Source organism: Haliaeetus albicilla, chromosome 12 (genome assembly GCF_947461875.1).
Source record: "Haliaeetus albicilla chromosome 12, bHalAlb1.1, whole genome shotgun sequence".
NCBI classification, from domain to species: domain Eukaryota; kingdom Metazoa; phylum Chordata; class Aves; order Accipitriformes; family Accipitridae; genus Haliaeetus; species Haliaeetus albicilla.
This window is the reverse complement of record NC_091494.1, coordinates 9192633-9208467: the sequence shown is the minus strand read 5'-3', so window position 1 is coordinate 9208467 and position 15835 is coordinate 9192633. Positions and strand designations below refer to the sequence as shown.

The 15835-nt window shown below is 39.3% G+C and overlaps 1 protein-coding gene across 4 annotated transcripts in view; it reads left to right on the top strand.

The window, feature by feature from the left end:
- Positions 1-15835, top strand: part of TLN2 (talin 2) — a 204711-nt gene that overhangs the window by 165625 nt on the left and 23251 nt on the right. For all 4 annotated transcript variants that reach the window (XM_069797991.1, XM_069797992.1, XM_069797993.1 and 1 more), the window contains 5 exons: positions 275-458; positions 2631-2756; positions 4313-4429; positions 6696-6881; positions 12152-12259. In XM_069797991.1, the coding sequence (XP_069654092.1) occupies positions 275-458; positions 2631-2756; positions 4313-4429; positions 6696-6881; positions 12152-12259 (721 nt within the window). The remainder of the gene's footprint in view (positions 1-274; positions 459-2630; positions 2757-4312; positions 4430-6695; positions 6882-12151; positions 12260-15835) is intronic.

The following is a 15835-nucleotide window of genomic DNA, read 5'->3' as shown; positions in this document are numbered from 1 at the left end:
TTTCTTTCCAAGTTGGGGTCATTGTAATGAACTGCCTTGTATCTAGCCCAAAATATAATGCTGCTGTTTTAATAGTCACCTTGTCTTCCCTCCCCCCGCGCCACCCCCCTACTTTGTAACCTGGTCTGTTTTAATATTATCATGAGTGGTCACTGGCATGATGACTTACATCAGCTCTTTTATGTAGCTGTTAGTCACCATAACATTGAAAAACACGTTTTTTTCCTTTTCTCCTTTTCCACTTCCTTCCCTACTTCCTCTTTTTTTGCTACAGAGAAAATATCCTGAAAACAGCAAAAGCTTTAGTTGAAGATACAAAATTGTTGGTTTCTGGTGCTGCCTCAAGTCAGGACAAACTGGCCCAAGCAGCTCAGTCATCAGCTAACACCATCACTCAACTTGCTGAGGTAGTAAAATTGGGAGCAGCTAGCTTGGGATCCGATGATCCTGAAACACAGGTGAGATGTTTTAAGTTTTTTCTGATACTCTTAAAGAGACCAGAGACAGTTTTCAATTGATAAGACTTTGTGGGACTTCTGCTTTTAAGCAACACAATAGGGTTCATCTCTTGTGGGACTTTTCTGGGTTTACTCCGGCATCACTCCTTTTTTTAGAACACAATCAAGAGGTTAAAGCATTGAGTGGAACTAGGCAGGCCTTTGTATAACATTTTATGCTCTTATTTCATGGGTGTGTTTGAGCAGGGATGCTTTTGGCAAAGTATTTGTCTCATTTTTACCAAGTTGAGATTGGACCCCTGACTCGTGCCATTTTTGTTCTAAAGAGCTTGCATGACTTTAAAGCTACTTACCCAGCTTACAACTGGGTGTGCACTACGTGTTACTTGTGTAGGCTAACAAGCTCTTGCCATTCTCTAGCTAGATCTCAGTTGGTTTTCATTTAAGTCACTAACTTCAGCCTTCAGTGTAGATTATCTCAAACATTTCTTCAGTTGTTTGTTTGGATCTTTGTGAAATGGAGGTTGGCAAATATATTGCAGATGTGCCTGTGGTGGCACCAAATTAGTTTGAAAAAGCCTGCTCATTTGCAGAATGCTTCAAAAGGGATGTGTGATCTGTTTTGCTTGACCTGTATGATGGACTAAACTTCCGAGATGTTCCTCTCTAGGAAAATACTGCTGAAAGTGCTTTTTTTTTCTCCCTGCCCCCTTTCTTTCTTCCCCCTTCCCCCCCTTTTCCCCCTTTTTCTTTTCTCTTCTCTCTCTCACACACACCTCTCTCTCTATCCCCCCCCGCCCCGGTCCCCCCACTCTCTTTTTTTTTTCTTTAACAGCAGGATTTCCATAAACTAGCAACATTTGCAAAACGTTTATCACACATAGTTTTTCTCTATATGTAAAAAGCCAAGAATAAAGTACTTAGAATAAATGTTATTGTGCACAAGTAATTATCTGGAGCAATTTTATATTGCCAGTTTGAAATTGTAGATGCATCGTGTCCTAAATGGAGCACTTCTAATAGCTTTAGCACACAATACTGTCACAACATTTTTCCATAGCAGCAACACTTAATTTACCTGGTGCGATAGAGTTTCAGATGTCTTACACTGCAAGTTGCCACACAACGTAGGCAGTTGGACAACAGAGAATCCCATTAGTCTGTCCTATGTCTCGGGTTCTTTTCTTATTTCCATGGTCAAAGAGCTTCTGAGCTACCAAAAGGTAAATAAAATTTTCAGGAAAAGCAAAGACTTCACTTCTATGTAAATTACAGTGAACTGCAAACACGAAGGAATGAGGCTGTTTTCTTAATATTTATAATGCTACAGAAATGCAGTTATTGAGAGGAGATTGTTCCACATCTTTTTTTTTTTTCTTTTCCCCGAGCTTTCTCATTTTTCATGCATCTTTCAACATTTTCTTTAAAATGAACTCTTCTGAATTCCAGCAAAATACTTAAAACATCTGATTTTCTACTAGTGCAAAGGGCAAAGGAGAAGGATTTGGAGGAGGGAGTTATTCCAATACTACCCTAAAATAATTAATAAGCCTGTTGTAGTGTCTGTATTTTGTCTAGGACTTCTGTCTTTGAGGTTGGGTTTAGGAGACAATATCTCCAGATTTGACTTTTCCTGACTTCAAGCCAACCAAGTTATTCAGCATTTAATTCTGTATAGCTTCTTACAGAGGTTCAACTTCCTTTTCCCTGAAAGAATATCTCCCTCTAACACCTCGCCATAGCAAGTACATTTGATCTTTCAGTAAGTGATTTCCGAATTGGTACATAACTGTAACATTAGACTGTAAGCTTATGATCAATCTGTCTCCTTGCTCTTGTCCTGCTTCCACCCAAAGGGTGAAGAACATGGAGAAAAGTAAACCTCCCCTTAGGGAAGCTCAGAGGAAGGAAATCCTACCTGCAATCAGCATTTCAATTTCTTCACAGGAAATAGTCACTTTTATAGATTCTGACCGGTTATATGAAATACTGTAGCTATCAACACAGCTTTTCCTTTTCCAGAATATTGTGTGTTTTACTGGGGTAGAGGGAGGGTGGTACTATTTGTGTACCAGTAGTAGATTTTTTTTATTTTTTTTTTTTAGCTATTTACGCCCTCATCCAGTCTACTGTTTCTTGCCTGAGGCTTACAGCTATTTCTCATTCCTATAGGTTGTCCTGATCAATGCTATCAAGGATGTTGCAAAGGCCCTTTCTGATCTCATTGGTGCTACCAAAGGAGCTGCTAGCAAACCAGCAGATGATCCATCCATGTACCAGCTGAAAGGTGCTGCCAAGGTAAAACCTTATTCTTACATTTTATTTGAAAGTATCTGTGCAATCACACTTGATAGACATGTGAAGCCTGGTTTTCAGCAATTTCTGATTGCCTGAAATCTCATCTCTTCCTTTGTTTCATTATCATCCTGGGATGATACAGAAAAACAGTAAGACACTATCGAGTTTCCATGAAGCTATCAGTTTTTGTAGGCTGTCAGGTGACTTTTGTGTTTTTATGAAAGAACTGTAATTTTTCTGAAGAGAAACCTCTTTCTTTTGCAAGCCTGTATTGAAGGGTAGGTTCTCCTTTAAGAATACTACAGAGTAAAGTTTATCCAGTGTAAAATGGTACCTAAATATTTACATTCTAAACAATGACATGCTCAGGATAAGCATGTGGCCTCCTTATTTAGCCCTTGCATCTTGGGGAAGGGGGGGAGAAGGGGAGGAAAGGAAGGGAAAAAAAACCCTCCAATAACTCTACAGTAGGATATTGTGCATTTCTGATCCCTCCCTCCTAGATCTTTCCAGGAAGTACATAGGTACCAAAGCTCAAAACTCACACAGATTACACTATACCTGTGATATCTTTGTGCTCTATTTTCTCTGCACCTGAGATGTATTATGACATTTGCCTCACAAAGCCCTTGTGGCTTTGTGTCTACAAAATATTTCCAGATGTGGAGATTTAGGTGATATTACTTCTGCTTTCACATTATGAGAGTGTCATGGTAGCTTCTTGCTTGGCTGGAAGCTCTTCTCACTCTCATGTCTGTTGCTTACCCATAAGACCTGTGCCTCTCTTCCTTTCAGAGCATATGATAACAGTATACTGTTGAGGCGCTACTAGAAAATGACCCATCTAGTCAAGAAAAGTGGCTTCTTGGCTATTCCTGCTGTGAAGAGCTCTCTGTGTTTTAAGTCATAATTGTCAAGAAGCTGGCCTTTCTGTCTCTACCTTTTTCATTGTAGTTGTCATTTGTATCTCAACATACTGAGGTATAAGAAAGGTGTAGTTATTACAGTGACAATTACGTTATTCTGCATCAACACTATTGGGTTTGTAACAGGAACAGTAACTGATTCTATATCTGCATTTGGGCTTGAGGCTGGTGTTTGGCTCCTTGCTTACCTGGGGTTTTATCTGATTGCGGAGAATGCATTGGTTAAATTTCAAAAAGAAATACAATACCTCAATTCACATCTCTTCCAACTTGCAGTGTAACATGTGCCGGAAGAAAAGACACTAACATAATCTGTGTAAGAGACCTCACCTAGAAATGTTGTGAATTTTCCATTTTTTTGTACAATTTTTGCCAGAACGCTCACACTTAAGATAATATCACTGTGCAGTTAGTTGTGCTACATTTCTGCAGCTTACAGGGAGCTTTCAGAAACTGGTCAACAGAACAGCTGGTATTTAGTCTCGTAACAAGACAGTTCATGAAGCTTCTTAGGCTCTATTAGAAGTAGTAATGCTCCCTAGCTTAATTTGCCTTGCTGCATACCCTGCTGTCTCTGAAAAATAGGAGGAAGGAATCACGTATTTTTGTCTTCACCTCTCTCTTCTTCAGGTGATGGTAACAAATGTCACATCACTTTTGAAGACTGTTAAAGCAGTAGAAGATGAAGCTACTCGAGGGACAAGAGCTCTTGAGGCCACAATTGAATACATCAAACAGGAACTCACGGTACAGAACAAAATAGCCATACGTGGCAGTTTTCTGAAAGTATGCTCTTGCACTCAAACCAGCCTGCCCAGGCACTCCTCCTCAAGCTATGCTTTGCTGCCTTGCAGTGCATTGGGTGCAATTTGGTTCTCCACCTGTTGCAAATCATCTCTGAAAGTACAATTACAATGCCACTTCAGCCTATGTACTTTCAAAGGTTACCAATCTCCACTTTGAGATTTGAGATGCTACCATCATGTACAAATCTGGAAGCAACTGCTGCTTTGTTCTTTAGATGTTAAGCTTTCACTACAGATATTTTTTTGAGTCCAATGCTGTTCACTTTTTTTGATCCTGGCTTTGGTAATGTCTCCTCAGCATCATAGCCATATTGCACCTGCAGTTTAATCTTGTTTCTATTTTTCCTTTATTATGAAATGATACTACCAGTGATACATAGTCTGGTCTCTGATATTCTATCTGAGCAGGAATTAACAATAGCATGGAATTCTCTCCCAAATTAGGTGTTAGACCATGACAATTGTTTTCCTTCCTCTTTAAGATCTAAAAGTATAGCCTCCAGCTGCAGATTTCAGTTATTTTTTTTACTAGTACACTACTCAGTGACATAAATTAATACCTCCATATTTATGAAGAAGCCTGATTTTTTTCCTTCCTTTACTTACAGGCCATTTTTATAAAAAACCTACAGACATACTCTTCAGCAGAAAATATTTTGTTGTAGAGACTGTGGATTAGCAATTCTTATGCTGTAACTGCACTGGCACAGTGCAGAGCCTTGTCAAGTGCTCTCCATAAAACATCTCTTTTTCATTGTGTGAGCAATGCTGTTGTAATGAAGAAATAACTCTTGTTTATTTTAATTTTTTTTTTTTAAATCTGTATATAGTTGTTGGGAATTCATACAGCGTCTGCAGTGGTAAAAACTGCTTCAGTACCTGATCAGGAAAGTTCTGTACAATATCTAGCGCACGTTACTGTTGTATATCGTCATGAAGACCTGACTAAGTTATATTCCTTCCCATAACTCTGATCTAAAACATGTCCAGATCTGTCATTGAAGGATTGTGCATTATCACATCTGCTTTCTCAGTCTGGTTGGTATCTCTTTGAAATGTTCCTCCTCTTCCTTTTCCTTTTGTCAGCATTGCTAAGGAATGGGTCTGTGGTGGTGGTGGCGTCATCTCTTTAATGAGGAGAAAAGTGGAGTACTAGGAGAGAGTTGAGAGAGGAACTGAGGATGGGACGTATGTGCTCAAGAAAAAGCATCAAGATTGACTTGGAACTCCAGGGACTGAATCTAAGCCATGTTGAGGGATGTCCTTCACATACTTAACTATAACATCCCTTTCATTTCTGGAGAGAGAATGGAAAAACTGATGAACTGGGAGCATGGGATAGACCAGGCTCACTTTTGTCCAGACATTTGCGTTCTGTAACCACTAGCCTGCTTAGGCTGCATTGTGTGTATTCAAGAAATCTCTCCTGATTAATTGTGCACTCTGAATTGCCCCTGCACAGTAAAAGACTGGCAAGCAAATACAGACTAAAGCTTGGGAAAAGGAAATACAGGATAAAAGTAAGGTTACCCAGCTCTTGTTACATACATCTTACCACAGTTCATGTATTCCAGTATTCATGAGAGTAATGTGTACTGTCCAATAATTTGAACTATTTTGAAATATTTGAACTATTTTCACACACAATTCAACGAGCAAAATTATATCTTTAGGTTCCTAAGGGAGACTAAGTATAGCATAAGAGACAATGCTCCACCTCTGCTTTTTTAAGAGCTATTTGAATATTTTACTGATGTTCTCACACTGTCCTGCACTGTGCTATCAACAAGGGCTCGGTAGGGCCCAGCCTCTGCAGCGGAAGGATCTCCTCATGTGAGTAGACCAGCCTAAGCAGCAGTCAGATGAAAAAAGAATATAATTAAAGGAATAGTAATTCATTTGATCCTGTAACACTCTGAACAGCTGTCTGTTAACAAACTGTCATCCAGGTAGTTAAACGGCAAGCAAGATGAATGGGTTAATGTTTTGTTGTATGCTTCTCTCAGCTTATTGTTTCTTTCTGCTGTCTGTAGGTGAGCAGGCTTATCAGGACCAGGCTCATGGCAAGCAAGAATAATACTCAAGTACTCAGAATATGTTTCTCATTTCCTGCTGTTCAAAGGCAGCTTCCAGTTGCTGTCTCTTTCTCATGGTGGTTCTGCTTTGACTTGAATGGTATCAGGCTTTCCTTCTGCTTTCACTTTTAGGTGTTTCAGTCAAGTGAGGTTCCAGAAAAGACATCATCACCTGAAGAATCAATCCGGATGACGAAAGGAATCACCATGGCAACTGCCAAAGCTGTTGCAGCTGGGAACTCATGCAGACAGGAGGATGTGATTGCTACAGCAAATCTGAGCCGCAAAGCAGTAGCTGACATGCTAACAGCTTGTAAGGTAAAGATTCACTTCCTTGCCTAAGACTAATTTTTTTTTTTTTTTTTTGGTGTGTGTGTGTGTTCCTCTGAATCCCTTGAATGCTATAGTTTCTGTTCAGTTTCTTTGTATTAATGCTCTACTTTTCAGATGAGAAAGTTAATGGCTGTGATAATTTTAAGGGAACGTCTCTCTCAGAAAGGATTTTCTGTGCTATGCACAAAAAAAGAAACAGCACTAATATTGACTATTTTCTTTTTGCGAAAATGAAGTTTTATTTGACAAGAAATTTCCAGTTTTCAGTTTCCTATTAAACTGGAAGACACACAATCTGTGCAAGTAGTAGAATATAAGAATATTCCTATGGTCACAAATATGATTTCAGTATTTCTAGGAAGAGTGAAAGGAATGGTGAAAGGAATCACTCGGGTCTATTTTTATTAGTCCTTTCCACCCCTAACCAAATCTGTTGGTTTGCTCAATTTCTTCTGCGCTTTTCAAAAATGTGTTTTGCCTTTGCACTAAAAATATTGGTACCCTGTTTTCTACAGTTGCTTGCGCTAGACAACTTTCAAAAACTGACCTGCAAAACTGGGGGGAAAGTATCTGTCATACAAATAAATGGCTATTAAGCCATTTGGCATTGTTCTGGTGATAAAAAAGATTTAGGCATAAATTAAAAAAAAGGCATTATAAAGATCACATTCCTTTTGGTCTTCAGTAGTAACACAAAGTGCCTTTGCCTGTAAATTATATTTATTTACTTTTGCCTTTACATATATGGAAGATGACAGTAAAATAACAGTGCTCTCTGTGAGGTGTCTGATTTTCAGTATTTGGTCAAATCCTAACTGCCTACATCAGTCCCAGATTAATTTTAGCCTAATACTGCCCAGGTAGAAGGGTTAATTTTGTTTTTAAAATAATCCTCATACAAAAGTGCAAGTTCTAATATAACATAGAACTGGATTTATACAAAACCATTGAATGAAACTTTTTATTTTGACTTAGTTTTCTGATGGGGTTTTCAGTGTCTGACAGTTCTTGAGCACTTCGTATGCTTCAAATTTTGATTCTGTCTTCTCCACTTCATAAACCCAGAAGGTCAACAAAGCAGAGCAGCTCTAATTTGCATGGGAAAATTAAACAACTGTGCTCCTTACATGGGAACTACTGTAGCCTAATATGTCTTAGGTACAAGCCAGTTAATTGAAACTTCTAAGGGAGTGCAACATTCTGACAAATCAATTCAGGCACAAATTCAGATGCTGAGGTGCACTAAACATCCTTTGTCATTTGGAAGTAGCTAGTGCAGATACATTTTTGTTTCGATCTCTTCAAACAGGCAGCAAATTCTCAGGAACAGAATCCTGTTTCCAAAAATGTTATAAACACACTCACATACACCATATACAGCCCAATACATAGTTTTGAACATTTAATTATGAACATTCATCTTTTTATATTTGCTTCCAGTTAATTTAATGGTTTAGGAGTTCATGCCTTGCAAGCGGCCGACAGGATGAAACTTCCTGCAAACTGAATAATGGAGGTCTGGGATGCTGGAAAAGCATTCATGATCTCCCAGGGAATTACCTTCACAAAGCAAGCAATCTACAGAAGGAAAATGGCTGGGAATCATTTTACTTACCTGTAATGGTACACTGACGAGGAGTAAGAAGTAGTTTTATCTACCTTTCCTAAAATCAAGAGCGGTTGTTGAGCAAATGGGAATAAAAGCCTCCAGGTATACTACGTCATTTAACAAATCTTTCAAATACACAGTTTGTACCAGACTTTATTTAGAAAACCCTGTTTCTACAAATTTTGCTCAGAGAATTAGAAATCTTATGCCATTGATTTCTACAAATTGATTATTGTACATAGCATTTCCATGATAAGCCCCATCCCTTGAATTTTATGGGTAGGATCTAGCAATCTTAGCCTCACTATGCTGTAAAAGCTGTGCAATGCCTTGCGACTTGGTTTTTGTGACATTTGACAAATACTGGAGGGGCTTCCAGTGTGATTAAGCTAGTCTGTACAATAAGCACTGACAAATAATCAGATTTTGATGTCCTTTGGGCTAAGACAAAAGTGTGTGTATATGAGCTGTGGTAGAATTGCATACAATATAGTTCAGATTTCCCTGGTGCCGGGAATTTAAGTTCTATTTCACTGCCAGCTGCCTAAGGCAAGTAGTATTTGACTTATTAGGAGTTACATATATGCTTATGCTTGTTCTGCTGTACGTGAATTTACAGTGCTTATTACTAATTCTATACTCTATAAGTAGATGCCATTTCAAAAGACAATGAGGTTGACTACTGCGGGATATAATGAACAAAGACAACTCTCATTAAAGTCAGTGGAAACACTGTAATTACATTTACTGAAGGTTGGAGCAGGCCCTAAGATAATAACAATTTCTGTCTTTATTACCTATTTGTATAAAATAATGACTATGCAGTAAGTAACCTGTGCATAATATCACTATTTTTAATGATTGTTGTTGAAAAGTAAACAGGTATGAAAGGTCCATCAAAAGCATAGAAAATAATTGAAACGAGTAATGACTTAGATCATTACATAGCCAGTAGGTTGATGGAAATGATTATTCACCTTTTCTCAGCATTCGTGAGACTGCATCTAGAATACTGTGTCCAATTTTGGGCTCCCCAAAAGGAGTACTGACGAAACTGGAGCGAGCTCAGCAGAGCCTGCCCAGATGGTTGCGGCTGGAGCGCAGGCCCTGTGGGGAGATGCTGAAGAACTGCCTGTTCAGCCTGGAGAAGAGATGACTTTGAGGGGACCTCACAGCAGCCCTCTAAAACCTACCGGGAGATTGCTGAGAGGAGACAGTCTTGGGCTATTTACCTGAGGTGCACAGCAGGAGAACAAAACACAATGGTCCAAAAATGAATCATAGGAACTTCCAGTTATTCCACTGTGGGGATAATAAGGCATTGAGACAGGGGCCTAAAGAGGATATGAAATCTCCTTCTTTGGAAGTTTTCAAAGACCTAAGTGATCTGGTCTGAATTTAATGTTGACCCAGGCTTAGGCAGGAGGTTGGACTATGTGAATTCTCCCGGTTCCTTCAAACAGCACTGACTTTTTGACGCTGACTATCTTAGTACATTTTAGTTACACAAGCTATTCATCAGTGCTGACACGCTAGAAGTTGTAGTACTAGAGTCAAGTAGTGCTTGCTGCTTTACTGTCTTGAAAGCACGTGAAGAGAAAAGGAGGTCTGATAGTGAAAGGAAGCCTCAGCATGAGGAAATAAATGTGTGTTCTAGTTCTTTGGACACATGTTTCAGTTTGAGATGCTTTAGTAGGCTTTCTGTGCAAGTCTGGAAAACTAAACATTTCTGTTGTGAGTTCTAACTGGTGTAGTGAGATGTCTGTTGGGATGTCTCTGGGCTACAAAAATGTCTTCCTAAAATGACTTTATCACCTCTTCAGTCTGCTGTGAAGTATATGGTTTAAGACTCACTGAACCTTAGAAATGCTCCCAAAATATTCTGATATCAGTCTTGGCTATGTGTGCAAGCATAAGAAGAAGTTTATATTTCTCTCCTACGGATGTTTGTTCTAATTGCATGTGTAACAATAATATTTAAGTGCAGAAGAGGCATATTAGGGTACTTAAAATGGATTCATATGAAACACGGGGGGATCCTTCTGCCTTCTTTGAAAATGAAAAATAAGCTGTTCTGGATTTTGGGGGCTCGTTTGAAGTATGCTGAAGGTGGAGAAAGTCCTACCCTGCTTCCTCCCACCTCCTTTCCCTTCAGATGATTTGTTGACAAGATGAAGAGATGGAGGTGGCTGATGAGAGCAGTTTTCGTGCTCTGCTGACCTTGAACTTCCCGGCAGAGGGCGCCCACAGACCAGCTCCAGGCCCAGCTGACAACTGCGCTTGCTTGGGATGTTGAGGGTTGCAGGAAGGGCTCGAAATAAGTGAGCAGTGAGATAATCCCCCGTTCCAGTGGAAGATATGAGGCTGCAGGGGTGGAAGGAGTTGTTTTGTAAGAGGAAATGCTAATTTTTAAGATTTTTAGAAAGTTTCGCTTGTCAACAGCTAGCACTTCTGTTCAATAAAAAAGTTCCCTAGAAGTTTATTTTAGAAAATACAAAGCTTGAAGAGGCTGCAGTTTTCACTTTTGATTAAAAATAAAATGGTTGAATTAGTCAGGCTTATGTCAGATGTCAGACATTATACTTAGTGGAAATCCTTAAGAAGTCAAAGAACTGACTCTGCTGCTTCTTCTCTGTATTTAAACAGATGGTTCCAGCACTGCCTATTGCTGTGTTAAATCCCTATGTCAAGCTAAAGCCATTAATAAGCTTTTACTTACAATGTGTTACCAGATAACAAAAAAGCAGCTAACGCTTTTTTTGGGTGGGTGGGTTGGTTGGTTGGGTTGGGGTTTGTGTGTCTCATGTAAAATAATGATATCCCAGCACTTCCATAGCACTTTTCATCTGCCATTTGTGAAGCTTTTTACAAGGAACAAACTATTATCTTTATCTTGCAGAATGGAGAAGGAAAAGTAAGACACCCACATTTGACCCATGCACTGGGCTGGTGGTTGACCTCTGACTGGCCCAAAGTCTTCTGGGGCCAGTCCAGTGCTTTGGTCTCTAAACCAGATGGCCATTTCTGCTTTAAATTCCTTGATGGCAGGCTGTACAGGCTTACAATAAAAAAATTATTTTAGCATATTTCTAACCTGTAAGATGTAAACAGCCATTTGTGGGCAGCAAAACGACACTTAAAATTTTTAGTTTTGCTGTATTAGTAAAAAAGAGCCACAATAGCATAACCTTTGCACTGTAGAACAGTATATACGCAACCCAAGAGCCTGTTCCAGTCCCAAGATGTTTCTAAGTGATATATTTTCATTAGAAGAAATCATATATCCTCCTGTATTTTCAAATGGTTCTTCAAGGGTTTCTCTATTTGTTCTTAACTGGCAGAAAGAAGTAGTACTACTGCTGATAATACCTAAGGAAGGACACTAAGAAAGACTGCAGATGCACACCCAGACAGGAGGATGTGCTGAGAAAAGGAAAAGTGTTCCCAGTGCCATTCTCAGAATGGGAGCTCTGCTGCTCTTTGAGTGCAGTTTGCTTACACCTTTACAACAGAAACAGCTGGCCCTCAAGCTCAAATGTCATTTGCATGTTATGAAAAAACTCTTCCCTTCTCTTTCCCCTATCTTCTCTGTGCCAGCCTCCTTTTGGAGCAGCTTTGGGGTACTAATATTGTTTTGCCTCCTCAGCAAGCATCATATCACCCAGATGTGAATGAAGAAGTTCGAGAGAGAGCCCTGCGCTTTGGAACAGAATGTACCCTGGGATACTTGGAACTCCTGGAACATGTTCTTCTGGTAAGGAGTCATCTGCATGCACATACTGGATCCCTTCCAAGGAGAATAATTTCTCTGACCTCTTTCTATAGTGGCTGCTAGTGACACATTTTTATCAGTTTGTCATAAGATTATGAACAGTTCTGTTATTCAGGAAAAGCAAGATAAAGTGAACTCAGTACTTCAGCTCAAACTGCAAGACGGAAGGAAGACTGGAAGTACTTAAATGGGACTGAATTCTGGGTTGAATCTGGAGGCACTATGGGTCCTGACCTAAAAATGGTCCCCAACAAAGAAATGAAAATAAGACACTTCAGTATTCTTTTAAGCCCACTGTAAGCATTAGACATATTAGGCACACTCCTGTCCCCCAGACCAAAGAGGTTACATAATCTTTATGAAAGCCCTTTTACATGCCTTTTGCAGTCCCGATTCCAGGAAAATAAGAGGCACCTACTCAATGCCATCCCAAAACCCCAAGCCAGCACTACCTCACAAAGAGCTCTCCAATTCATGCCAGACATGACACTTCCGTAGCTCTGCATAAAACTTCTCCGCTGAAATCCAAACTCATGAATGCTGCTGTCCATTGGCTTTTCTTGACCATACATAATATCACATAATATATTGTTCTGCTGTTGCTATTACATTTGTAGGAAGTAATAATGTGTGTTTGAACTAACATTTGTGAGATATTGAAGTTCCTGGAGGTGACTTAAATCAGCAATCATCTTCATGGATGCCCAGAGATTTCTTTTAAGTGGCTTTAAGCTGACATATTGAAGTCTCTGAAACTGTAATTTGCAGCCGCTAGCTGTAGGTTAGTAAATCCAAGTCAGTTTTACTGCTGAGAATACAGCATGTCTAATAATTCACATCACCTCATTGAAATATACATAACATAGAAGTAAACTCACAGTTATGCTTGCCACTAGCAGGGAAAATAGTTCAAGAAAGATTGAACTTGTTAATGTAATTCCTACAGCTGCATAGCAGTAAGTAATTTAGCATTAGATATGTGATCCATTTTTAGTTCAGAAGTACTTTGGGGAGTTTTTCAGATTTGGTCTCCTGAACTCATAGTACTTGTTTCAAACAAGAACAGACCAAAGACTTGAGTCATTTTTTGCTCATTTTATTTTTCTGTCTCTGCTTAAGTAGAGAGGCTTAAGGTAACAAAGGCCTGATCCTCTAATAAAGCGGAACAAGCCTTTCTTACCTTAAGCTGCTTTACTTTCAGGGCCCTAAAGCCATGAGAAAATTCCACACCCCACCCCGCCCCTGCCCCGCAATGTTTGCTGCCTTAGAAAACTGACTCTGTGATCACAACCACAATAGAAGAGCATAATGCCTGCATGGAAAAAAAGATGTATGGAGTGGTAACTTCATCCTGACTCTTTGCTAAAGTCTGTCTAGCACTAGACACGTACACACATAATACAGACATGCTGTGCTTCATAAATGTAAACTGGATCTGCAAAGTAGATTAAAAAAAATCACTTTCAGAGGAACATTGAACCAAGTAAATGACAGACTTTTTGCTCTACGGACTTTTGCATTCTTTCCCCTGAGTTTTATCTCTTGGGAGTTGTGGCAGAGACACAGTCTAGATGTAATCCAAGAGATTTGTTTGCTTGTTCTGTGGTTACCTGAGCTGTTCTCCTGCCATACACAATCTTGCTAACTTAACATCCTAGCTCAGATTTGTTTTGCTTGGATAAAAGAAAAAAATAGCAAGATGGTTTCAGTGTCAGACAATCCTGTTGCTTCCTGATCCCTGTTACTCTGGTAGTTTAGTACCCCTAGGTCTACAGTCTCATTTAATTTATAACCTCCCGAAACACAGATCATCTCAGATTAAAAATCTCTAATTAGTCCACGTGGCACCTTGTGATAGAATTGTTAATAAATTCAGTCACACCCTTGGTAGTCAGGCTAGGGATGATTGCATGGGTGCCTCAACACAGGGATGCCAAGGAATACTATTCGGCAACCTTATTTCTTTGAAGATGATACTTTTTAGGTGCAAGAGTTGTCAGATGCAGTATCTAAGATTTCTTAAGCCAGTGTATTGACTTGTGCAGAGGTTGCATTGGGCAAATAGCACAAAACTGACTTGATTGCTCAAAGGAATATCCCTCTAATCACTTACCTAGGGGTAGGGTGTGGGAACACACTAATTAAAGCTGATGGGCATGCACAAATTTTTATAAAACAACTTGTAAATTATATTCTTAGCAAGGTTAAAGACTGACCTGCCCTCCTACATATTCATATGCTCCATCTTGGTCAGTTTTGATGCATGCTGAGTTGAGGGGAAGTCTGAAGCTTTTGTTGTTGTTCTCATGCCATGCCTGTACATGACTCTGCAGGGGATGAGAATCTGCTGTGAGTTCTAAATTGGCTTTAAAACAATGCAGTTTGTAAACCACCTAGTTTTAAAATTTGTATCCATTTTTGTTCAATTCCAACATTGTCACCACTATCATAGGTGGTACTAGTGTCACAGCTGCTGGAGCAGAAAATGTTCTTTGCTATAGTCCTGACTGACCACATTCATATATTTTTTGGACATTTTTGCTTGTGTGGGAAGATAACCCCTGAGATGCTCAATGCTCAACTCCTGCCATACTAAAGGATTACGCAGTGTATAAACCTTGGTTATAACTGTGTTGTTACATTTTGTTAGCATTGCAGATTGTTCAGCTATTGAGGATTCATGTACTTCTGTTTACTATGGAAACTAGTTGACTAAAGATCATCCTTAGGAAGCAGACCAGTCCACCCATACATTGACACGGCAGTTCCAGAGAGACAGAATTCCTCGTGTGGCAGAGTTCTCACCAGATGAAGTTAAGAAAACAGTTCAGTTTTAGTTTATTCTGTCAAAGTAAGGGCATTTGACTGCAAAATGGGAAACACACTTAGAAAAGATAAAATGTATTTTCAAAGCGCATCTAGTTTTTAGAGCTGCTTTGCAGAGGAGTTTTTGAAAACCTTAAGAAAATGCACACCTGATTATGACTTTTGAGACTCAACCTCTTGTTTTGCTTTTAAATCTCTCTATATATCTGTCAGTCTCCTCTCAGAAGTAGTTTTTAAGTATACACAAATTTCCAGAACTTAATTGGTTTTTTCCTTACAATATGGTAATTAAAAATGCAAATGTAGTTCCTGTTCAGGGGAAGAATTCAACTTCACTGTCTGAATAACTGACTGTTTTCCATTTGAAGAAGCACAGTTTAATACTTGATGCAAATTCGGTTCAGAGGTGTCTTTCTTTCCCTTCTATTTAAGGGTCTTGCCCAGGGTTGGCATTTCCATTGCGTTCACCCTTGCTGATTTTTTCCAGAACAGGTAACTAGCGCTAGCTTGCAGAACTCTGTAATTCTATTTCTTAGAAATAATGACCAACCAGTTTGTTAATACTAGAAAATCAGCTCTTCTCTAGCAGTTTAGAAAGACTAAGCCTGATGTGTAAGTGTAATGACTATAATATCTGAGAATGGAGTGCTAGAGCTGCATATTCCTTCCACATACTCACACATGCGCCTCTCTTTTGGAGAATTCTGTCCTAGTTTTAGTGCTGAGAACTTC